The 25,833-nt window shown below is 34.8% G+C and overlaps 1 protein-coding gene across 4 annotated transcripts in view; it reads right to left on the bottom strand.

Annotated features, from left to right (window-relative positions):
* dpr18 (defective proboscis extension response 18) overlaps nt 1-25,833 on the bottom strand; it is a 567,617-nt gene that overhangs the window by 126,052 nt on the left and 415,732 nt on the right. For all 4 annotated transcript variants that reach the window (XM_073977849.1, XM_073977846.1, XM_073977847.1 and 1 more), the window contains one exon: nt 24,973-25,468. In XM_073977849.1, the coding sequence (XP_073833950.1) occupies nt 24,973-25,468 (496 nt within the window). The remainder of the gene's footprint in view (nt 1-24,972; nt 25,469-25,833) is intronic.

Genomic DNA, 25,833 nt, shown 5'->3' with positions numbered 1-25,833 from the left:
TCATTTTTCACCAAAGAAAACCTATAAATTATTCCGCGGACACCGAAATAACAGCGTTGAAGGGTTTAAATTGACAGATATTGGAAATATCTCTTAATTTCAATGGGAGTCGCGCAATTATGTCATATTTCTCCACAATAAGATAAAATATGACACAGATAACCTCGACGGATACAATCGAGTGCTTCGGATGCTCATAAGAAGGAATATTTTCAAAATATTTATGAAAAACGTAACATTATTATTTCGGTGTCCGCGGAATAATTAAGAGGTTTTCTTTGGTGAAAAATGATGTGAAAGCCTTGCTTTATCGACTGAAAGAAAATTCGGCGTTAATATCTCAAAAAAGTGACTGTTCTAACCTGATGACCAAAAATAAATGCCTTTTTTCATACGAGCCCTAACCACAATTAATTCGTACACAGAGCATATTTCAACAATGTGTTATTAAAGTATGTATATTAGGGCGACCCAAAAACACAAAATATTTTTATTTTGGAGCTCCTAGCTCCTAAATTTGTTTCCATTTGATGCAAAAACCTTATATATGAAATTTTACGGGGATTGGTTAACGTTAACCCGTATCTACCGAGCGATTTTTGTTTCCATAGTAATTTGTATAGGGTCAAAGGTGCATTTTAACGAAAATTTTCTAAAGGCCGCAATTATGGTCCAATCGATGAAAAAACTTTAGGAGTTCCCCAGCAAAATAAATTGGAAGCAGTGCAATGTAGACTACTTCTTTCACGGCATGTTTTGATGCAGTTCAAACGGAGTCATGAAAAAGGCACTCCATTCCTCACATTTTAACCGCTTTTGGATGCAATCCAAAGAATCACATCCATTTGCAGTTAAAATGCAGTGTCAATGGTCAGTTAAAATGCAGTGCCAAAGGGTTCGTTAAAATGCAGTGCTTTGGAGTGCATCTTTCCGTAGTCACGCTCTTGTAAAAATCATGAGTGAAAATGCATAATTGGATGCACTTCCACATTACTTGTACATATAATTTAATTGCATCTTTGGAGGCAAACATTTTGCTGGGTCATTATTGTGGCTAAAAAATGATCTCTACAAAAATGTATGACGATCGGTTAACGATAACCCGTGTCCCCTGGCCGCTCTTTATTTTTCATAGTACTTTGTATGGGGACCAACAACGAATTTTCCGAAAATCGCGTTACAGGCCACATTTATTTTCCAATCGATGGAAAAACAATTTACCAGTATATTATTGTGCCTAAAAAATGAATCCTACAAAGATTTATGAAAATTTATTCTCTTTAGACAAACATTTGATGTTAATTAAGTTTCATGTTAAATAGTGAAAAAATACCTGGTGTACGAATTAATAGTGGTTAGGGCTCGTAGTACTATCGGAAAATAGATCAGAAAATCATTTCGCGAAGAGCTAAAAACATAATTTTTTATGTGGTTGATACGGAACATCATAGACTTTACATCCTCACAAGATTGAAAACGCAGATTCATTCGTTTTTGGATAAATAAGCTAACATTAACAAAAATTTAGGTGTTCTATTCTACTGACGTGGAGTGTATATGATTTTTAGAAAAATGTTCACACAATATTTCCGCATTTTGATGTAGATTTCTGTGAAGCTTTGCAGACTACATTTACGATAAACATATCAAATAACTCAGAATTGCGAGTACTACAATCACTACAATCATATAAATTATTTTTGTTAAAACCTGCGGAACGCGACTAGAACAAAATATCGAAATTGTACATGAGCTTATCACAATTTATTGGTGTCTACTTTTAAGAACTTTCATTTATAAAATGTTTATTTCGACCCCAATGCCATATTTAAGGAGAATAGTGGAGGTAACAAATACTATATTTTAAATATGTGGATATTAAGAGAAAATGTCCAAAAAAGCTTACATTTATTCTTATGAAATTGTTCAAAACGATCCAAATATTTAAGCTTTACATTGGAATTTTATTTTCTATAATCACAATGTAAAGTAATTCATGTATATTCTTAATTTTACTTTTATTCAGACTAAAAGCATTTTAAATACTCGTAGACTGTGTTGCAGCTCATAAATATTAAATGATGTTTTCGAATTTAAAGCAATCTGATAATTTATTCAAATGACTTCTTTTATATGGAGTTTTGCCATAGACGATTAATAAATTCCTAGAATATTATATGAATATATATCAAAATGTTATTATTAATTCAATATTCATTCAAGAGTTTTATTTTTACTTAGAAATATTATTAAGAAAAGTGATGCAATTTTTAAATTTTTAGCACTCAAATATATTTATAAGTATGTAATATATTAAAATTTTCTAAAATATAAAAAATCTTTTCAACCCAATGACCATACTTTGTTCTAAAAACATGCAGCTCCATTTACCACTTTTGTTTTTCTTTTGAATACTTCTACTCTCTTTACCAACCACCCTATCCATCTATCTACGTATACTTCACATCCATTGTACTGTGTTGGTCATTGTGAATGAATGCTTTGAGAATTAATTACTTTATTACCAACAAGAAGTTTGCTTTGAACTATTCTGGCATTTGCATTTCACATCGACTCTGACACTGCTGCAGTGCAAAGAAATGTGTACCGCACTGCCAGTCTTCCTGCCTACATATCACCATGGCATTCCAATGTACACATAAGACATCCTTGATTCGTATGTTATTGCATACATTCATTTATCGTACTGTTTTGTGTATTTCACTTGGATCTCATTTCAGTTTATTTATGCTTCAATAAATAGCCGTCAGAGTGAATGTGTGAGTCTCTGTGTACATCCTTTCTTGGGTAGAGAGTAAGTCTTGACCCACAGATATGGGTCAGTTTATAAATGTTATGACCATTGGTACTTTATTTAATGACCATTAGAAAATGTTGTTGTAATTCACAAATGATAAACATTGCAGGATATCACTTTGAGCTGTTTTTCTTTGCAATTAAATATTTTAAAAGATTGAAATAATAGAAAACATTATTCGTAATCTATTCTGTGGTTGAATTTGAATGAATGGATATGTTAAAGATTTTCAATTTATTTATTAATGTACATTAAGTTGTCTTCATTACAGACGGTGGGGATCAGAGTGGGGTACCCTTGGCCAGTGAAAATAAGTAGCGGATTAAAAAAATCAATATTGGTGTCTGAAAATTGGTAAAATTTTTAATATAGATCTTATAGCGTTCTTCCTGGAAGGCATGTACCGCCAACGTAAGGCAAATTTGAAAGAAGATTTCTTCATCTTACCACTGATGCCAATTATGAGAATATACGTGGTCAGACAACAGAGTTATACGCTAATATATCCATAGAAACCTTATTCTAGGGCAGTGATGGCCAAAAACACGCATTTCCAGATTATAACTTGCGCTAGTGTGAGTGGAAACGTAAACAATGCGTTAACCGAACGAATGTGTTTATAGTGTACTTGTGTGTCGTATGCCCGCGGGCATAGGAAAGTTGTTGTTGGTGGCCATCACTGTTCTAGGGCAGCTTTAGTCAGTGACCCACAATTTATAGCCTGACACTAGATGGCAGCTGATATTAATACTGAATAATCTTAAACCCATGACCTACTTTGAAAAATAATTCCCGAGGTGGGAACTGGTGGGCATCATGACTAAAACCTTAGGTCAAATTTAAGTATATGATCGAATTGGCATTGCAAAATACACTAAGAACATATGCAGCTAACTAGAATTCCACAACACGCTAAAACACTATTTTTTAATGAAAATTAAGTTATTACCTCCTCCTTCAAAATCCACTATAATACTGTGCTATACGTATTAGTTTCGCCATATTTGGAATATATTTACTTGCTCTTAAAATATAGGTTGTACTCACAACAAAAAATATTAGTCAAATGTTCCGTCTTTTGATGCTATTCTTAAGAAGATCGCTTTCGAATGAAACAAAAACTAATATATTTTTATGAAAGGTCCATGTCATAGCTGTCAGAGTTGCCAGATGTTGTACCAAAATTTTGACATTAATTTTTTTATTTTTGGCCAATGGGTGGATCCACTGTGCAATGTGAAACATTTGCTATTTTACCAAACACATACAAAATTACATTTTGTAAAATTTTTGTTGTTGTTTTATTTAGAAATTTATCATAAACATCTGAAAAACTGCGATATTTATCGATTCGGGCGGAAAAAAATTTAATACAGTAATGCTGTTACACTAATTGCTAAACCTTTCTTCAAATCGTGAAATGACGCAGTTTTTGAGATGATCAAGAAAATTTCTTAAATAAAACAATAAAACAAACGTTAAAAAAGTTGTAAGTTAATTTTTTTTGGTAAATTAGCAAATGTTTCACACTGGTATAAATGGAAAATTGTATTGACAAATTTTAAAAGATAAGAAAAAATAGTAATTATTCAAATCCCACTACCAAATAGGACTTAAAATAGTTGTAATTGATCGTAGTTTATTACAAACAATTTTTAAGAAAATCGAAGGGGTCAATCTTTGTTAAAAATTTATTTTAAATGTTAAATCGCGAAAATTGCATACAAGCTCACTGAGCAATTTTTCTATTTTTTATTAAATAGCCGATAAACAACAAAACGTACAAAAAAGATTTTTTCAAATTGGACCAATATTAAAGAAGTTTTGAGTATTTCTTTCCATATAGTTTTTACAGAATTCGACTTTTTCAAGGCGCTATATATCTGGAGCCGTTGGTGAAAAAAGTTTAAAAATATACTGAAATGTTTTGCTGATGAGCAGCATCACCACAGCAAAAACTAAAGGAAATAAAAAACCGCATTTTGAAAGAGTGTCCGATTTCACTCAGAAATTCCCTTATATAAAAATAGTTATATAAAAATTAGAAGTTAAGCGCCGAGAACTTTGCTGTTTTCTCCGCCTTAAATCGGGACAAGGTGACAACGGGTTTAGTTGCTAAGATGAACATAAATGACCTCTAATGATCTACTAGTTCACAAAACGTATGAGTAACGTCATAAAATTTAACGTGTGATATTACGTATACGCAGTTTGTTCATACAAACGATGTGGACCATTGGAACCGCGTAGTGAACTAGATAGTTCCATATAAGCTCTGTTCCTTTACGTGCAAGAATCTTCAAGTTTTACCACGTTTTACTCGAAAAGCGTTCCTTTACTTCTGACACCATACAATTCATATGAGAGCAGTTCACAACTTTTGCTACTTTTGCCGGTTTTACTATTTTCAAAAGTAAAGGAACAGACTAATTGTTGATTTGGCACAACTCTACTAATCACCGCTTTAGAGATCTGCCCAACCCTTCCGATACTTGCAGTTCGAATACCCGGAGTGAGACAAAACTTCCCAGAAAAAGGCGATTGTAATAGCAAATGAGCGTTATGAGCTTCGTCCCACAGTGGTTCAGAATCGTTTTTTCCTGGCCAAAATTCTGTAACTTTTGAGCGGATAGAGATATTTTCATAATTCTTTTTTTGTTAAACAGATAACACAATCAGCTTTCAGACGTATTATAAGCGGTAAAATTCGGTCTGGTAGTTGCAAAAAATGCAAGGTCAAATTTAAACTTTTGAGTTTTTTAACTGGTTTTCATCAAAATATGATTGTTTTTGTAATTTGTATGTCTTCCTATGCATTAAAGATGGTCAAACACCAACAAATAAACAATAAAATTACCAATAAAACTAAAAAAGAAATTCGAAAAAAATGTCGAAAAATTTTTTTTTCAAAAATTTGACAAAAAAAATTACAAAAAAAAATTAATTTTTTTTAAAAATTAAAAAAATACTCATTGGGTTTTCATAAAACTTGTATAATTCGTATAAAAACTCATATACTCCAAAACATTTTAATTTGTGTCAAAAATCTGTAATTTATATGGAAACAGTATAGAAAAATACACATTTTAACCCATGTAATTTCAATAAATTGAAAAAAGTGTTAAACGGACGGAACGGGACGGGTGCAAGGGTATATATAGGCTAAAAGAGAAGACTCTCGGTCATCTTTCTGTGAAAACAGAACTTTGTTACATGTTGTTCCACAAAAGTTCTAGTCCACTAAATTTGGAATTTCATAAAATTCAAGTACTTGGGAAAAAATAAAATAGCTCATGTTGTGTAAACGCTACGGTGATTTTTAAAGGTCACAATCTTACTTACCTTACAAGACAACAACGAACACAATATCTGTTATAGTTTCCGAGAAATAGCTACGTCTTTCTTCAGAAATTTGCAAAAATTACGTATTTCCCAAAAATGGGGAAAATGTTCGTCTTTAGTGGCACACCACGCCCACACCTTCCAGTATTTTGACCTAATTTTTTGGTTTCCTTAGTTTCAATATGTTTACTTTAGAATCCCATATAGAAATTAAAAATCTTTCACAAAACAAAATTTTGATTTTTGGCCAGGAAAATCGATTCCTGAACCATCGTCCGTCGTACCAACCATCGTGATCCCAGAGTTGAGGAACTGACACTGGATGTTAATAGGTTAAATCATCTGAAGAGTTGCAACATTGGAGGCGGAGTAAGTGAATTGTGACAACGGTTAGGTCAATCGCGAACCCTGGAAAGGAGGAAGGTAGGACCGTAGTCACGTTGTGCGACGTTATGCTGACTGAACCGTATAGTTGCGCAAGTTATTTTAATCGACAATATGTCGAGCACCCCTGGAGTGACCGGGCGAAAAAGAGAGTACTAGATCTCTTCCTGCGAAGGATGATCCACCACAATTTACGATGGATGATGTTGCGAATGCCATCAGGAACGCTAAGTCATACTAAGCGTTGGGCCCTGATGTAATCTCCATTGTAATGCTGAAACAGCTGGATGAGCCGGGAGTCGAGTATGTCACCAAAGTTCTCAACGTGTCTGACGCCACCCACGTCATTACCGAAGTCTGAAAAAATTGCAATGTGGTCCCGCTATTGAAGACTGGCCAGCAAAGGTGAATCGTACAGACCGATTTCTCTTTTGTTGCCCTTAGCAAAGACTTTTAAGGCTCCAGAAATAGCTATCCAGTTGCCGATCATCAGCACGACAATAGCGCTGCACGCCACACATTTAAGTCGAAGACTCAACCAGAGCAAGCCGTGTGATAGAACAGTGATGGTGGCGGATGACTTATCAAAAATCTTTGGTACTGCCAAACACTCCACGCTGTTTGAGGACATTGAGCAGAATACCCTCCGGCCAAGTTTGAAGCGTTGAATAAACAATTATATTTATGGGCACCAGTCGTACATGGAATTCAGGAAGAATAAATCCAAGCCCCGTAGAGTGAAACAGGGAGTTCCCCAAGGTGGGGTGATATCTTGGAAACTGTTTACATCTCTTGTATTCCACCCTCTCCAGAAGGCATTGAAATAGTAACGTATACGGATTTTTGTATGATCTTGACATCCCCTGATGTGATTTGTGAAAAGCTGTATTCCTATGTGACTGATCTTACCACATTTTTCCACGCTAGGAATATGCAAATATACACCACTAAATCTACGGTCACTCCGTTCACTACATGGTCGGCAGAGGTGAGCACCAAGTTAAATGTCACGGTCGATGGTAGCAGAATTCCTCCCACCAACTACCCCAATATTCTAGGAGTCACATTCGATAGCATGTTCATGTCGTCCGCGCATGCTGCAGCTTTCTTCGACAAGCTTAGAGGCAGAAACTAAGTGCTCAAGTCCCTAGCCGGCTGCAAACCTTATTGTATATAATAAAATATAATAAAACGCGATAGGTCTGTTTGTAGTAAGCTATGCGGCGCCAGTGTGGTACGCGAATATAAGTGCAATGAGGTGGAAAAATATTCAAACTTGCCAGAATGTCTTCAGGGGACCATCTACTTGAGGAGACAAAGATTCTTCCAGTACAGCAACACAGTGACATGCTTGCGTTGCAGCACTTGCTCGGGTGTTACCGAGAGGGCCATCCAAATCACCATATCGTGGATAGGACACCCGCTCACTTCATGATCTGGATAGAGAAGTCTAACGTTATAAGAGAGAACCTCTAGATCAGCAAGCCTTTCAAGCAGGTATAAACAGCATGCACACGGATGTGATCACAGATGCCATAAAATTGTTAAATAGGTACAAAATTGCTCATAATTTATATATAGTTGATTAAAAATGTGCGACAAGGTGCAAATTAAGTATAACGACTTCGTAATTATATAATTATCTCAAAATATGATTGTTATTTGGTATTCATATATATATATTCATGTATATGTGTATATATCTGCAAGACAAAATATCACGTAAAAACGGAAAGTGCAAATATTTGCAGCATGTTTCGATGAAATTTTGTAGAAAACTCTTTCCTTTTTATACCCTCAGACTTTAGGCTAGAAAGGGTATATACACTTTGATACGATCAAAAATGCGCCTCGACGAAATAACGGTTTTAGACCCCAAGTTTGTTTGGACGAAATTCCATTCAGACAAGTTGGAGTCGATTTAGCATGTCCGTTCGTCTGTCTGTCTGGCTGGTGCGCACGATAACTCTCGAACGGATAAACCGATTCGAACCAAATTTTGGGTATCATAATATTTTGTCCAAACTTAGTTTAAATGTTGAAATGTGGACTATACTGGTCCAGTCCTTCGAGTACCTCCCACAAAAAAAAAAAAAAAAAAAAAAAAATTGGGAAAAGTGCACTTTAATAGCTTGTCTCTGATCCTTTTGACTTTTTTTTGCAAAACGTTTGAGTAGTACGTAAGATAACTCTCGAAGGGAGAAACCGATATTGTCCAAACGCTAAACATCGTATTATTTCCTACAGCCTCAAATTATGTAGGACCATTGACTATATGGGACCACTCTTTCGGGTACGCCCCAAACAAAGATTGCAAAGGGTGCAGTTTAAGGACTCATCTGGTCTTTTTAAAATGTTTGGCAACTGTTCTGTATGCTATTGATTCATTTCTTTAGGTCCGAGGCTGATGGTACATCTCAGTTGGCACAACTGACTGATACTTTCTTGCTTGTTACACTGTGCAACAAAATGGAGCTCAAAGTCTGGGGGGTGGAAAATTCCTGTTGGAGATGTAAGCCCTTGGTGAGTATATACAGAACCCCGAAGGACAGATTCGCCGTCAGTCGAACTTTCGCGATATGGCGATGAATATTTTGATGGAGACCCTAAAAGCCATCTGGAATCAGCGTTATATCTTTGTTCGACGTTGTTTAAGCTTATATTTAACATGACATGTCTTCAGTCAAATCAAATGAGGATTTTTTTCGTAGAACATTTCGACCTTCTAACTCGCTTCCTTTAAAGTCATTTTCGTACTTTAATTCAAGAACCGCAATAAAAGTGGCACAAGATGACATTTTTCAGCTTCGGAATATTCTACAAAAATGTCGCTCGAAAGATTTTAGGTACGGTTCCCAAAGACATAAAATCGATAAAATCTTGTTTAAGCGGCCGTTTTTCACTTTTACCCGAAACTTGCTCAGACAGCCCTATATCTATTTATTTCAATATATTATTGTTAACCTAGAATTCTCGGTGTAATTAAAACTGTTGGATCTCGTTTTGCTAAGCACGTTAATTTCATTATTTTTTGGAATAAAGATCCGGATATCCTAATTATGTAACCGGTTATTCTGATATTAAAACCGAATTTTTATCCGGTTTTTATGAACCGATTAACCGTATATGTATATCATTAGAAGGCTATTAAAATTGTCAATCCGATATGATTAATATGCATTACATATTTTAAGCGGCTTTGGTGCTGGAATAAGAAACCCGTATTTTTCAACCGTTTCTTAACGTTTGTGATCATGACTTGGGGGGTGGAAAATTCTTTTTGGAGGTGAAAGCCCTTGGTGAGGACATACAGAGCCCCGAAGGGCAGATCCGTCGTGAGTCGAAACTTTGAGTTATGGCGGTTTGAATTCTGGGATGGTAACCCATTATTACAAGTGTAAAAAGCTACGTAACTGAATTTCAAGTGGGGTTAGGGTGCTACTGGGACAGTATATATATGACACTATTTAGTGTTAATTGATACAATTGTATTTCGATTTGTGGCCAGGTTTTTCCGAAATTTGGCCACTGTGCAGTTCCACGTACATATTAACATATGCCGATTGTGCTCAAACTTTGGCAATCTTGAAATCTAACAAAACTTAATAATTTAGGGGGTGCTGTCTAAAAAAATTCGGCATCGACTTTTACCCTTTGAGTTAAAACCACATTGCTGTTACAGTTTCCGAGAAATAGCAACTTCTTTTTCCAGAAATTTGCAAAAATTACGTATTTTCCAAAATTAGGGAAAAAATGACAATATTTTGACCTAATTTTTTTGTTTCCTTAGTTTCTATATAATTACTATCGAATCCCATATAAAAATTTACAATCGGCCACGATAAAAAATGGGGATTTTGGCCAGGAAAATCGATTTTTGAACCACCGTCGACTTAGTCAAGCATTCTTCAATTGTTGGCTGATTTACCATGCAGGTTCGTTTAAATATACTATATATTTAAAAAATTTCTCGTTTAGAGTTAACCTTGATGATCGGAAATTTTTTGCAAGTGAAAAAGGTCATTCGACAGTCGATACGTCTGAAGAGCTGCTTAACCAACAGCGAAGCCAGGTAACGTAATTTTTTGACTGTGTGTTTTCGAGTCCTTGGCTTTCCTTTTTCACTTGCAAAAAATTTCCGACCATCAAGCTTAACTCTAAACGAGAAAATTAATAAAATCATTAAAAATAATCTTCGCCCTTACAGGCAAAATTTCAAAAAAATAAAAATAGACTATATTTAATTTTCCACCAACTCGAACGAATTGAGTTTCGAATCGTCTTGGAGAATCTGGCCATAAGTCATTGTAGACATGTCCGAATGCCGCCTTTTTGTTGGAACAAAATTCGAAAGGAGAATATATTTAGAATTTATTTAAATTTTTGTCAACAGAAAAGCTAGATATGTCCTCCATGTTTATTATATTCTCCATAAATATGTTTACATTGTAGTTCGTCACTTAGGCCTTAAAGGCAAAATTTATCGCAAACAAATCGAATTTCCTTAGCTACCAACCTGTATTATAATCTACATACTTTTTTCATTTCTTACAAATACATCATCCATTATTGATAGTCCTGGGCAATAGAGTTCATAAATATTTCTCATAAATCCTCCCATGTACTAATGAAAGTTGGAAGGCATCAGCATCATCATCGTAATCGTTTTTTCTTTATCTCATGTTGTCTTATTGGAATAAGAAAACAGGGCGATAGAGAAATTGCTAAATTAATAACATCAATTACGAAGAGAGAGAACAAATGAAAAACAAGTGTAATAAATTACATGGCATAAATCGAATGATGACCAACCACCAACTTTACAGGCTACTTGTAAGAAAATCATGCACTTCTGAGCCTTGTTCATATTGAGTACGTCAACTACTCTGATGGACTCTCTCGGTGAAATGTTTGACTCATAAACAATTCAATTTTGTTTACCAATAAATGATAAATCGTTATAATTACAAGATACAATCTTGCTGCTTCTGCTCTACTATGGGTATGCTCTGAAAAACCACACACATTTATGAATGAATGTGCTATAATGTGTTGAGGGGGGAGAGGTTTTTTCCATTCTATTGAAATTCATGGGGAATTCTATGGGTGGACGTTTAGTGGCCTTCAAGAAAATGTTTGATTAATGAGAAAATAATCGTCTGCAAGGCGTTAGTATATGGGTGTGAGTTTGAATGTGAGTGTCAAGGTACATTAACTTGCATAAATTGACGATAAATTGATGAACATAGCCAAGTCCAAGAAATTTAAAAGAAATATGTAAATCAGACAAGGGTTTTTGCTTTGGCACATGGACGATTAGCAACTAAGGTGTATGCAGATAATCATGCACTACCTCTACCACATAATATTTGCTCTACTTTATTTTATAAATTTATTATAAAGCTGCCTTATATTTTTAATTTTCTCTTATTATCTTTTGTGAAGTAATAAAATATGAAGTTAATCACTTTCTGCACTTTCTACTGTAAATGAGAAAAATAATTTTTTTTTCTTTCATTAAAGTTTGCAAATTGAGCGTGTAACGGGGAATTTTATTCAATCATGAATTTAATTTTTTCTTTTCGCTCAGAGGTGCTGTTGTGAATTTGTTGTCTATCGAGATTTCTTTCTATTTATAAAACTCATTATTACGGTGCCGTTAATAGTTATTTTCTCATTTTGTTTTGTTGTTGTTTTTTTCGTTTTGTGGTATTATTGGTAAATTAATACCGTTGACTTTTGTGTGTGTGCCTGTGTGTGAGTATGAAGAGGAAATAATTACATGGCTGGCCATTGGTGGCCATTGCCAGATTCGATAAATGTGTCGGTCATCAAATGAATGATGCTCGGTTAACGATTTAATTACTCTCAGAGCTCTCGAAATAGCTGCAGAGATTCTCTGGTGGTATGACAGCCAATCCAATGCAATGAGATAAAAATGGACAAGATTTAATGGAATTTTTTTTTTCAATGATTTAAATAAATGAAATAAAAGTTATGATTATGGAATAGGAAGGTAAGTTAAATCCGTTTAGCTTTACCCGTCTTTCCATTCCTACTGCTGGAATGTGTGTTCATTACTTATATATTTTGAACGCAGAATGGACACAAAATATTCTGGGATGGTTAGTAAAAAATGGGTCACATCGGTCTATATTTCTATATATACCCCAATTTCAGTTCTTTAAAAAAATTAAAACATATTTTTCGTATAGTCTCAATAATGTCACCTCCGGGTTCTACCTCGATTGAACATTTCTATGTAGAAAATGTCAGATGTCACCTTCGTACCAATAGTGCACAGTGACAGCAATATTTCAAGGCATGCAGTTGAGCTGAAATTTCAGATATTTGCTTCGGAAGTGTCCACCCATACCCGCTCAGCTATACCTGATTGTTTAGAAAGTAGTACGAACTCATCCGACAGCTGTACAGATAGTCCTGGGGAGAATGACAATGCAGCATCAACGAGCAAAAGGAAGCACTACCCAACAGACATTATAAGACGATTTGTTATAAGTTCAAAGCTGTTATCCCAGCAACGGTGTGCTACCAGCTTCCTGCCGAGGGCATTGAAATCCAAACCACATGTTAGCCATGGAATCTGCTCGGGCGAAGGTGTACTTGGTGAGCACGCCTTTTCTAGAGTAGTGGATTATGAACTGTGACGACAAAAACTTTAAAAGCCTTGAATTTTAGACTATTGAAATTATGTTTGCTGCCCTCAAAATGATGGGAAAAATCATGCACTCGCAGAAGGACTCCAGAATATGTTATACGTGCTCTACGGTTCGACTCAATCACAAAACAATGAGTACTTCTTTGTGCAGGATTTGCTGAGCAATTCTGTCGGCTGTAGACTCGATATGAAGTTTCTCTTCTGCTACTGCACCGAAAAGAGTGAGATCACTTTTGCAACGTTGAAACAGATTCCAAACATTGAAATACGTTTATTCTGATGTCTGAAACCCGGAACAGTTTGGTTTGGACTTTAAAGAGCTATTTGTAGGGAGTCACAGTCGTGCGATGGTATGCACACCCGTCTTCCACGCTGAATGCCAGTTTCGATTTGCAGGCCAGGTAACATAAATATTCAGCCATTCCTAGGCGTCGCACATTGGGGTAAAATCCATAGAAACGGAGATTAATTCAGGGAATAATTTGGGGGTTCAAAGCTTTGTATTTTTCGTATCTCGGTGTCACATTAAACTAAAAAAACAATTTCTAAGCACAAACTAAAGTTAATAAATATGTTTTCTATTAATATTTTATTTTTAAAGGGTTACACATATCGACGCCTCCAAACAATAGTATGCTAAGTCGACTTAGCATGTTTTCAAGTTCTTTACATTTTTATATTTAACGTCCTTTAACTTAAATTCTGTCAAATTTTGGTAATGATCGGACAATCCGAACAGAAGTTATAAATAAATATTTACTTAGCATAGTACTGAAGGTCAAAGAAATTTCCAAACTTTTAGAGCTTGTCGTGCAAAACTCACTGTTCAGAATTAGCAAACTATTATTTGGAGGTGTCGAACATCCTTTAACTTAAATTCTAATTCTAATTCTAATTTTGGTAATGATCGGTCAATCCGAACAGAAGTTATAAACAAATATTGACTTAGCATAGTACTGAAGTTCAAAAAAATTTCCAAACTTTGAGAGCTTCTCCTGCAAAACTCACTTTTTAGACTTAGCATACTATTATTTGGAGGTGTCGATATGTGATGCGATTTTCCAGGCATTTTTTCTAAGAAAACTACCAAAGTTTTGTAGTGTTTTGTTTTTTCATCAGAAAGAGCTCATTTTAAGCTACATTCGAAATTTTTTTGTTGTTTAAAAATATTACATAGTTTTATGGCAAATGACCATCAAAGCGGTTTGCGGTGACTACTCTGACTAGAAAACGAATTAACCTATCTTCCTATGTTTTTGTGGGCTTATTTATAATATAAAAATCTTGTCTTTTATAGGCGGATTTTATAAAAAAATAGTTTATTCAAAAATGGTGGACAGTCAAATCAAAATATCAATTTTTACCTTAAAACGACCACGTTTTTATCATAAAATTGCAAATTAATATTTTTAAATACATCGATTTCGTTTCAATTTTTGTGAAATAAACAACAATAAAATATTGTTGACAAAATTCAAGTAGTATTTCTTTATTATTTTGTTAAAGAAAAAGTATATTCTCATAGCAAACGAAGATATTGCCTGGGATAACTGTATCACCTAGTAATTGCAAATAGAGTGGACGTTTATATGAAAATTGATAAGAACGAAATGAATTCCAAATTGTCGGCATTAACTTCCATCGCCATTATTTCATATAGATCATATATAAACTCAATATTTTTTAATATTCCAAATTTTTTTTGAAGCCACATGAAAGATTTTTGGTACATGGATTGAGAAAAAATTTTCATTCTCAAATCTGTTCCAGATACCAATTTTGGTTATTGCTCGCAAAAGTTATGGCAGTTTCAATTCTGATTATAAGCACAAATCTTATAAAATCGCTATTAATTATATTGAGAAACACTGTCTCCAAACAATAGTATGCTAAGTCGACTTAGCATGTTTTCAAGTTCTTTACATTTTTATATTTAACGTCCTTTAACTTAAATTCTGTAAAATTTTAATTTTATTAACAAATATTTACTTAGCATAGTACTGAAGGTCAAAGAAATTTCCAAACTTTTAGAGCTTGTCCTGCAAAACTCACTTTTTAGACTTAACATACTATTATTTGGAGGTGTCGAACGTCCTTTAACTTAAATTCTGTCAAATTTTGGTAATGATCGGTCAATCCGAACAGAAGTTATAAACAAATATTGACTTAGCATAGTACTGAAGTTCAAAAAAAGTTCCACACTTTGAGAGCTTCTCCTGCAAAACTCACTTTTTAGACTTAACATACTATTATTTGGAGGTGTCGATATATACTATATGCTTACTGTGGTACCATAACTTTAGTGAAAAAGTTGTAAATTTTCGGATATTAAGAAAGAGTTAAAAAAATTGGTGGGTTACAACTTATTTTAATAAAATTCAATCTGTTTATCAATCTAAACATTATTTTTAAAATATGTACGTAATCTAAACCGTGTGAAGATTCAAATGAAACCGAAGCTATACAAATCTGTTTAGTGGTATACATATTATAGCAAAAAACAATAAAAAATATATTGAGAAAATTTATAAAATTTTTGTGAGAGAAAATATTTTTATTTTGTGAGTTAGTTGAAGAAATTGTAGGAAAAATAGATCGGAATTATTCTTATATTTTAGTTAAAGTTCACGCAAAAATTCACATTTTTATTCTATTCACTTTTCGAATGCACGCTAACATCTAAGAGAAGATATGGAGAACGTTGAAATACATTTTGGGTTCCTTTATATGAAGTATAATCTTGAAATAAAATTTGAAATGCATGTAAATCGCGAAATCCTCATAATCACTTGATGCGCATGCGGTTTACCAATACAGTGACTTCTTCTCTTTTAATTTGTACACATTTGCCAGGATTAACTTTGGATGCTAAAATGTATCATCGTCTGCAGTTCAGTGTGCAGAAATCTGCATAACGCTTATAATTTGCACAAACTGCATACACTTTTTATGCGCATTCGATTTCACTATCAACCATGAAAAAATACATCGATCTAAAACTATTTCGATAAAATCCATCAATAACCGTGGATGTAGCATCACAGACTATTTTTGGGATAAATCGGATACAGCCCCCATATCACTAAATTTTTTTAACCGCTTTTTTCGCAAAAACACTAGTAATGTGTCAGTTTCTTCATTGAACAGGAAACGATCCACAGAAAACTGGATTAAATCCGCGATATTTTCAAAAAGATTTTTCGCATACTCGTATTTTTATATTTTTGCAGTAGCCGTTTCCGCCGTTCTATTGGATGGATTTTCACGATCTATGATTTTATTGTGATTTTTTAGAAAAAATATCGCACAAATTGTTGACCTTTGACAGCAGATTACTGTGATGATGTATAGACTACATAGTCAATAAACACATCAAATTATGCGTAATCACGAGTTCTTTAATTTTGATATACCCTAATGCTCGCCGCATTTAGATCAAAAATACAAAAAACGCTTAAAATCTGTCTCCATCCATAAAAGGTGGAAGCAGTGGAGATTTTGAAAAGTGAAACATTAGAAGTGTAGTCTTCATTTTTTATTCGTTCACTTTCACTTTGGCCAGATATCCCTAATTTAAATGGTTTGACTGGCAATCGCATAACAAATTAAAAAACTAGTTTGCTTCAACGCGTTTTTACCTATTTTTATTCATTTACGCGGCCATAGCTTCCACGCAAATTAACTTTTTTAGCCAAATATTTGAGCTTTGTTAAGAACACTGCATTTGGTCCAGCTGTAGCAATTTTTTTGGGTATACTGCAGTAGTTCTCGTATTATAATAGTGCAAACCTTGGCTTCAGCAATATTAAAGTTTTTAGACTTTCACTCATATATATATATATATATATAGTAATGGTAAACCTGCACATATAGTCTTATCTAGGGTGAACACAGGCATCAATGCAAAACACGACAAGATCAGAGAAAATGAATACAAAACCCCAAAAAGCCAAAAAATATGACCCATGACTATTTTCATCATTTTTGACATAACTTTAAATGCACAAAAACGGCATGGGCTTTAGCGGAAAATCAAAGAGAACATTCAAGAGAAAAATATACTCTAATACATTTCAAAATTGTGGAAAATTTGGACATATTTTGAAGATTTTTTTAAGCATTGTATTTCTACAACACTTTTATAAAAACATTTTTTTTCTAAAATATTAAGAAATACCTCTACTAGATACATCTATACTAAAAATGAAAATTTTATATTTTAAAAACTACGTTATTACCGTTTACAACCACCCAAATTTGTGTTTTTTCAACAGTTCGCAAAAACTTGAAATATTTCTCAATTTTAACATAGTGCAACAAGAAAAGTAAACAACATACGGCATTGCTATTTTGGATAGTGAGCTAGAATTTTGCATTCTTTAACCTTGTCAAGACAGATTATTAAAAAATTACCTTTTAATTTTTCAATTAAGCCCAATTTTTCGGATTTTAACTCTACTTGCGTCGTAAAGATAGGAGTCGCCCACTGACCCATCATATTAGCTTTGAGAATAAAGTCTCGAGACGTATAGTATGATGAACGTTTTAAATTTAAAATTATATTGATTTGGATAAAGCTATAAAGCAGATAACAAAGCAATTTCCATGTTTAGTATTTTACCATTTCCAAGATTCCAAAAATAAGTGCTATTAACTTTGTAATGAGCATTTTATTACTACGTTCAACATTTCTTGTTCCATTTTGCTATTATCTGTTATAATCTTAAAACTTGACAACATGTAAACCATTAGGTTTTCACAATAACAACTACATAAGAAATGTTACATATTTTTCCTTTTCGTTTTACTGTTGTCTTCATGTTTGGCCATCATGTGTCATTAGACATTAACGTCATCAACAACAACACTAATTGGTCAACAGTTGTTTGCACTTGCATGTGGTTGCTTCGTTAGTTGGTTGGTTGGTGTTCAAGATATAACAACAGGCAACATTTATGTAAATATTCCATGTTCCAGATGGGACTTGTGGTTTATAGGCTGTATGCTCCTATGAGAGTAAGGACAAATTACTGTTTGAATATATCAGGAAATATAATAGGATATGGTTGGGATGTCCACTGAGTAGTTGTAAGTCAATTTCTTAATTTTCCAAGGAAGCGTGAGAAACACATATACATATACCTACATATGTATGTGTGCATTTACGTACATTTTATAACGGTCGCTGGATCTTTATGCAAATTCGATATGGCATTACCTCTACCACACGAGAGGAGACGCACATTGCCATGGATAATGGTCCACTAATGAGAACGACTGATGCCTTACAAATGGGTGTTAGTAATGGCATAATGAAGTACGTTTTGTCCGTTATACGAGAGTGGTCGCTAATACCCAGCAGCGGATTGAACAATGCATTCAATCGTTCGTCCACCCATCCATCCATGCAACCATTCTCTCATTAAAAACCCATTATATTTTGTCATAAATTCAAATGACTTCGAATGAAAGAGAAAAGAATAAAACAGCGACGAGGGACCCTGCTGCAACTTCTCCTGCTGCTGAATCCTTCAAATTACCTATCAGAACAACGAAAGCTGCGGAAATAAAAGAAGTGCTGTTGACTGCCTAAAGTCAATTGTCATTAGGAATTAATGAGCCTTGAGTTGTTGAGATGATGAGACCGCAACACTAATAATACTGTTGTTGTTCTTGGTGGTTTTTGGAATCTTTGAATACGCAATGTGATTACATGCCACCGATTTAAATTAACGTGGTGAGTTAGGGTGGGTTGGGGAAATGTAAATGTGTGAACAACATCCAACACATTATACGCAATTAATTCTTGGAAGAACATGCTTAATGGAGTTGTTAAGTGTCACTTTGTACTTTTCTCAAAAGGTAAAGATGTTTGCGGTGGTCAGATTAAATTTCAGAATTTTGTTTTATTTAACCCAATCTAAGTAGACATGTGTACGAGTATAATGAGGAAATAGCAAAGAAAAATCTGAATTATGGGGAGTTGAACGGTTTACCATTTTCACCGGGGAATCACGACGTGGTTCTTCGATACCGGAATGATCCGGAACATCACTACATCAGCGGTCCGGCCAGCGTCTGCCACCTCAGTGTATACCACATTTGTAGTGTAGGAAGCAGCATATCCCGAAATACCTGCTCCCAGTGCCAATTAGCTCGGTTTGTCACATCCACACTGAAAAAAACAATCAAACTTTTGTGAGATGCAATAGATGTCGGTAGTGTTTGCATCTAAGGGGTTGTTCTGCGCTAGTCCATGAGAGGGACTATGTTGCTTCATGCTGCGAGAACATAATCTCCAGTGAGTCATCGTCCACGGTGCTCTTGAATCAAATTTAAATGAAAGGTGCTTACACCTGGGAAGTTTTTGCGGATTCTGAAACTACAATGTTCATAGATGAGAAAAATCAAAAAACAAAAAAATCGCCGGAGCTCTTTTTAAATAAATCGCGATTCAAGTTGACATTTTAGGGGTTGTTTAGGTTTTCACGATTTTGCTTAGAAACCGCAAGTCCTATCTAAATGATACTCAAGAAAATATGGTAGCTATGAGAATTCTCTACAAGATTGATATTCACGTTATTTTCGTAGGTTTTACCATTTTTGAGATATTGAAGTTCAAATTGGGACAATGCACTGACTGTATCGCCCCCTTATAAAACAATGTAATGAAGGGGGCGCCTTAACTAAGTTTTAATGAAAACCGCTTACACAGGGGAAGTTTTTGTGAATTCTGAAACAGCAATGTTCATAGATGAGAAAAATCCAAAAACAAGAAGAAATCGCTGTAGGGATTTTTAAATAAATCGCCGTCAAAATTCACATTTTTAGGTGTTTTTTAGGTTTTCACGATTTTGCTTGGAAACCGCAAGTCCAATCGAAATGGAGCTAAGGAAAATTTTGTAGCTGTGAAAATTCTCTACAGGATTGACGCTTATGATTTGTTCTCAGGCTGTACCATTTTTGAGATAAAGAAGCTCAGTTTACATTTTTAGGTTTTGTTTGATAGGGTTTCGCGATTTTGCTTGAATACGGCAAGTCTTATCGGCATAGGACCTGAGAAAATCTTATAGCTGTGAATATTCTCTACAAGACTGGCTTATGTTATTTTTCCTAGGTTGTACCATTTTTTTAGATATACAAGTTTAAGTTTGGAAATTGCAGTCATGACATTGTTTTATAAGGAGACAATACAGAATTGAATTGAATTTGTATTGTCCCAATTTCAACCTCTATACCTCAAAAGTTGTAAAACCTACGAAAATATCATTAAGGTCAATCTTGTAGAGAATTTGGACGACTACAACATTTTCTTTATTCCCATTTTGATGGGACTTGCGGTTTCCAAGCAAAATCGCAAAAACCTAAACAACCCCTATAAATGTCAACTTGAATCGCGATTTATTTAAAAAGCGCTCCGGCGATTTTTTTTGTTTTTTGATTTTTCTCACCTATGAACATTGTAGTTTCAGAATCCGCGAAAATTTCCCAGGTGTAAGCACCTTCCATTTAAATTTGATTCAAGAGCACCGTGCGTCGTCATCAAAATACAGGAGTCTCGTTCCGCAGTCCCTCAGCAGTAACCGCACTTAACACCGGTCGTTGCTGTCCCAATCCCTGAAAATGCACCATTTTTGCACATTAATTGCAATCGACTTTGAGTTATGAACGAAGAAATAGTGGACTTTACGAATCGGAAGAATATAATGATAGCGGCGGTTCAGGAATTCTTGCTCAACAACAATTGCAGTTTACAGCGTTTTAATGGTTACAACGTATTTAGGAAGGATCACACCAGAAGTGGAGATGTGAGACTAATTTTGTTGCACCAATCTGCCCAATTTAAACATATTTCGCTTGAGCCTGGCTTTTATGGTAATAACCGTATTTAGTAGGAAATAACCGACTGATCATAGCACTTTAATGCTAATCATAAGTTGTGGCATCCAATGTTTGGTAATGACCATAGGGGTATAGCGATGGGTGAGCACCTTGATAACCCTACCAGAATAAGCGGAGAATGTCACAGGTTGTCAGACATACCCATTTTTGACCCATGGTTTGACAAATGACGTCACCTGGCAACCCCACGTTTCTTTAAGTCAGACCCTATCCCTAAAATTATATGCATCAGAAGACCGACCGACTTCATTATCTCTTAAAGCGGCACTTTCATGAATCATGGGAAAGCTAATTAGCATAGTTTCAGAGAGTGCACCAATCACCGCTTCAGAGAACTTCACAAATCTTCTGATGTCCGGTAGCTGAAAAAATCGTTACGGAAAATTATCACTGCTGCAGCCAAATTTTCTCCAAAGAAACGAGACTAACAAATGAGCGTGATGAGATTCGTCGAGCCAACCCTAGTAGCCTCAGAGTCAGGGAGTTGAGACTGGAAGTTAACAGGTTAGTCAGTGTGCATAAGCTGAAGAGTTGCAACATTGGAGCCGGAAAAGGTTAAGTGAGCAATGGTTAAGTCTCTCGAACCATGGGAAAAAGGAAGATAGGACCTCAGCCACGTTTGGGAATGTTACGCTAACGAATCCGAAGAGGTGCATAAATTATTTTAATTGAAAATTTGTCGAGCATCAGAGAGTGACATTGCGAAGGAAGAATACTACGTCGCATTAGATATCTTTCCAACGAGAAGTTACCACAAAAATTTACAACAGATGATGTTGCAAATGCCATTAGAAACGGTACGGCAACACAATGACATGCTCTTGTTGCAGCATTTGCTGTGGTGTTACCGTGAGAGTTGTCGTAATCACCGAGTGCTGGCTAAAACTCCTTCACCCAGGCATGATCTTGAGATATTGGTCCAACTATGTAAGAGGAACCCTTAGATTAGCAGGTTCAGATAGCATTAACACAGATTCAGTCGCAGATGACATAAGCAACTACCGTGTGAATGCGGTCCTTGAAGTGCAACAACTATCTATCGCTGCTGAATAGCAATATCAGTCACGACAAATCAGAAGAGTTTTGGCCCAACTACGTCCGAGACGGTTCCCTATAACCTCCTATAGGTCAAGGATTGATCACGTCGTGTAACACATCTGCTTAGCATGTGGTACAGGTCCGCACAATACATTGCACATTTAATTTTAAAAACACCTGTCAAACCTACTTAACTAACTCCTATTGCTTTATGATTACAGCCCATCGAATCAGCCGAATTCCTAGAACTGTAGAAATATAGCCTGAGCCGGATTATATCAAATGATGTTACCACAAAAAGAACAACATCCGTAATCAAGTAATAAGCTTTGAAAAATGATAATCACTGCGATACACGAAACAAAACTAACCATGTGGCTTGCAACCTTGCCTTGTTGACTTAAGTGAAATATAATTGGGAATATATGGGGGATCAATTAAATGTTGAACTGCTTCGTTAAAGTTGCTAAATTTGTATATGGTGTGGTTAAATAGGTGGACCCGCACTAGACATATTACAACAATTTCCCACGAACATACCCCAAGGGAGAGGAGTGGACTTCTCTTGTGTCAAAAAGTGTAACCCCATTCTATAATTAACTTATTTTCCTGGACAAAACCCCAATTTTTTATCGTCACCGATTGTTAATTTCTATATAGTATTAGATAGTTATCATATTGAAACGAAGGAAATAAAAAATCAGGTGAAAATATTGTGGTCCTAAAGAGGACAATTTTTTTCCAATTTTGGAAAATGCGCAATTTTTGCGAATTGCTGCAGAAAGAAATAGATATTTCTCGGAAACTATAACAACTATTGTGTTTATTAGTTTTTTTGTTATGTAGGTAGGATTGTTGTCTTCAAGAACCGTTTCAATAAATTAGCGTGGCGTTTACACGAAGTGAGCTATTTTATTTTTCCTCAGGTACCAACTTTTAGTGAAATTCCAAATTTAGTGGACTAGAACTTTTAGCGAACTGCGTATGAATGATGCCTGGGAGTGTTCTCTTTCAGCCCATACATATTTTTGTACTAATCAGTTCCGTCCGTTTAGCACTTTTTTAAATTAATGGGTACAAATATTTGTTTTTTTCCATATCGTTTTGAATATTAATTTTAGATTTTTATACAAATAGACATTTTTTAAAATATGTATTACTTTTTATATGAGTTATATCAAGTTTTATGAAAACCCACGGAGTATTTCTTTTTTTTTTAATTTTTGAACAAATTTTAAAAGTTTTTGAAAAAATATTTTGGAAAAAATTAAATTTTATTTTTTGTATATTTGTGACTACTTTTTGACATTTTTTAATATATTGGAACATATGAAAAACTAAAGAAGACTCATGTTTTGATGCTAAATATGAAAAACTCAAAATTTTAACTATGACCTTGAATTTCTCTCTATACCGAGATTGATCGCTTTTAATGTATTGAAAAGCTGAATGTGTTATCTGTCGAAAAAATTTCTTCAAAAGTTACAGAGTTTTGAGAAGGAAAAGATTTTGAACCCGCATAGTGGTTCAGCCGTTATAAATAGGGTAGATACCTTTCTATGGGGTTTATGCCAAAGACTCATAGAGAACACGAGTGACAAATTTCAGCTAATTCCGTTGGGAAATAAAATCTTCAAAATACCTGCGTAGGAATTCTCTTACTTTGTTAAAATTTCTCTGGTTTTTGTAGCAACTGCAAAACAAACAAATGAAATTGTTGTAAAATAAACATTGAGTAAAATTGTTAAGAAGTTACTGAATAGGCGGGCTGAAGTCGGAAGTTATTGTTCTGTGAAAACGTAGACGAATATGACCCATCTTCAAACTTGACTTACATTTTATAGATGTGCAAAGTTTGAACTAAATCGGCTTCTCATGCGCACCAGACCATGGGTAATCGACTCCTGATGGTTGAAACCGGTTTTGTCTCGAGATATTTGGGGTCTCACATTGCTGTCCTCACAAATTTGCTGTTAACGGCTCCCCAGAAATTTCGTTACTCCTCAAAAAGTACCATTTTGCTAGAAACTTTCAACCTTTAAATGTGATTTCGAATTTAATGCAGACACTGAAAGTCAAGGTCGTCTTAACCAAATTTAAATATTTACCAATAATTAAAAGTGTTAAGCAAAAGTATATCGTCTATGACATTCGCATCGTTGTGTAATTACGAAACAAATTGTTACGTTCCCTCATTAACATTTATTTATTTTATTACGCTTGATTAAGCAGTTGGGCACTGTTATTAGAGGTTTATGTGCGAATATTTCCAAAATAATAATAATATCCCTTAGCTATAGACAAGTTGTTCAACCAGTCTTCTTCTTAGTTTATTAATTCCTGGAAATTTCTTTACCTTGAAGTTTTTGTTTGAACAAATTGTTTATTGTGTTATGACATTATGTCTCTCTTTCATCCTGGCCAAATAGTGAATGTCATTATTTACCAGTGGTAGCACTGCTGCTGCTGAATTTCCCACTGCCACTGTCTATATTGATTCTGTTGATTCTGTATACTGAAGTTTTTCAATGTCTGTCCACTTTGTTCTTGGGGTATTGCGTAGTTTCAAGGACTTTCAAGCGTGCAAATGAAAAGTAAACACTTCTGTGTGTGTATGTGTTTGGGGTACTGTTAATAATACTCGCACTTGTCGCTTAACTTAATTACAACATTTTCCTCATAGTGTTAAATTGAAAATTCTCTTCAGTTCCTGTTACACGGCAAACATACACACACATTCTCAAACACAGAGTAAATCAAACATAGACACCAAAAAAAAAAAACCAAAAACAAGTTACAAAATATTTACCTTAAACGTTTCAAGGCTGCGGGTGGTAGGTCCTCGTCGTCCTTAGACCAAAACACCAAATTGCTGAATTCGTTTTCCAACATTGTACTCTGGTCGTCTGTTGTTGTGGCTGTTGGTCGATTGTTGTTCTGATGGCTGTTGTTTGTGCTGGGGAATTGCCCATTAATGGCAGATGCAAAGCCATTAATGGTGCCCAGGCTTCTAGGAGGACTGACACCATTGATGTGAGGAGCATGGTTGCTGGCTGACAATTTAGTTTGATTGGTGCTGCTACTACTGGTGCTGTTGTGGAAATTGTTGCCACTTCCACTGGCAGTGGGAGTAACACTACCGCTGTTGTGACCGTTTAAAGGCCTTAGGGATTTTAAAATGTTTTGTTTTTCTTTATATAAAAAGCTACGGGATACTTGACACTGTAAATCTATGGTACTGCCTGTCTTATAATATCGATCACCAACGTCTCGTTCCTGGTCATCAATTAAACGTAAAGGAGGTTCTGTAACAAAAATGCAAATTGGAATGAAATTAAAACAAAACAGCAATTGTTATGGTAGATGCTTATAAGGATAAGATAGGATAGGATTAAAAAGCAAACAAGGAAAGTGACAGGAAATCAGATTGGAATGTAAGATAGTGGCTGGCGTAAATACGCACAGAAAAGCACATAGACAAAAACTGCAGGTGGGAAGATATATTGCAGAAATAAAAACATATTGAACATTTTTTTGTTCAAAATAATTTGGAGGCCCTGGATGCAGTGCAAGACTGCAGCTATTTACATGATTACCGAAAACTGCAAAGCAATATCCCTAATTGGTTTCGGAATTTTCCAAAAGTAATAGTAACAAGTAAGAACGGCGG

Source organism: Musca autumnalis, unplaced genomic scaffold (assembly GCF_047663935.1).
Source record: "Musca autumnalis isolate F117 unplaced genomic scaffold, ASM4766393v1 scaffold_3, whole genome shotgun sequence".
NCBI classification, from domain to species: Eukaryota; Metazoa; Arthropoda; class Insecta; order Diptera; family Muscidae; genus Musca; species Musca autumnalis.
Note: the sequence above shows the minus strand (reverse complement) of the source record. Positions and strands in the feature narration are given on the sequence as shown.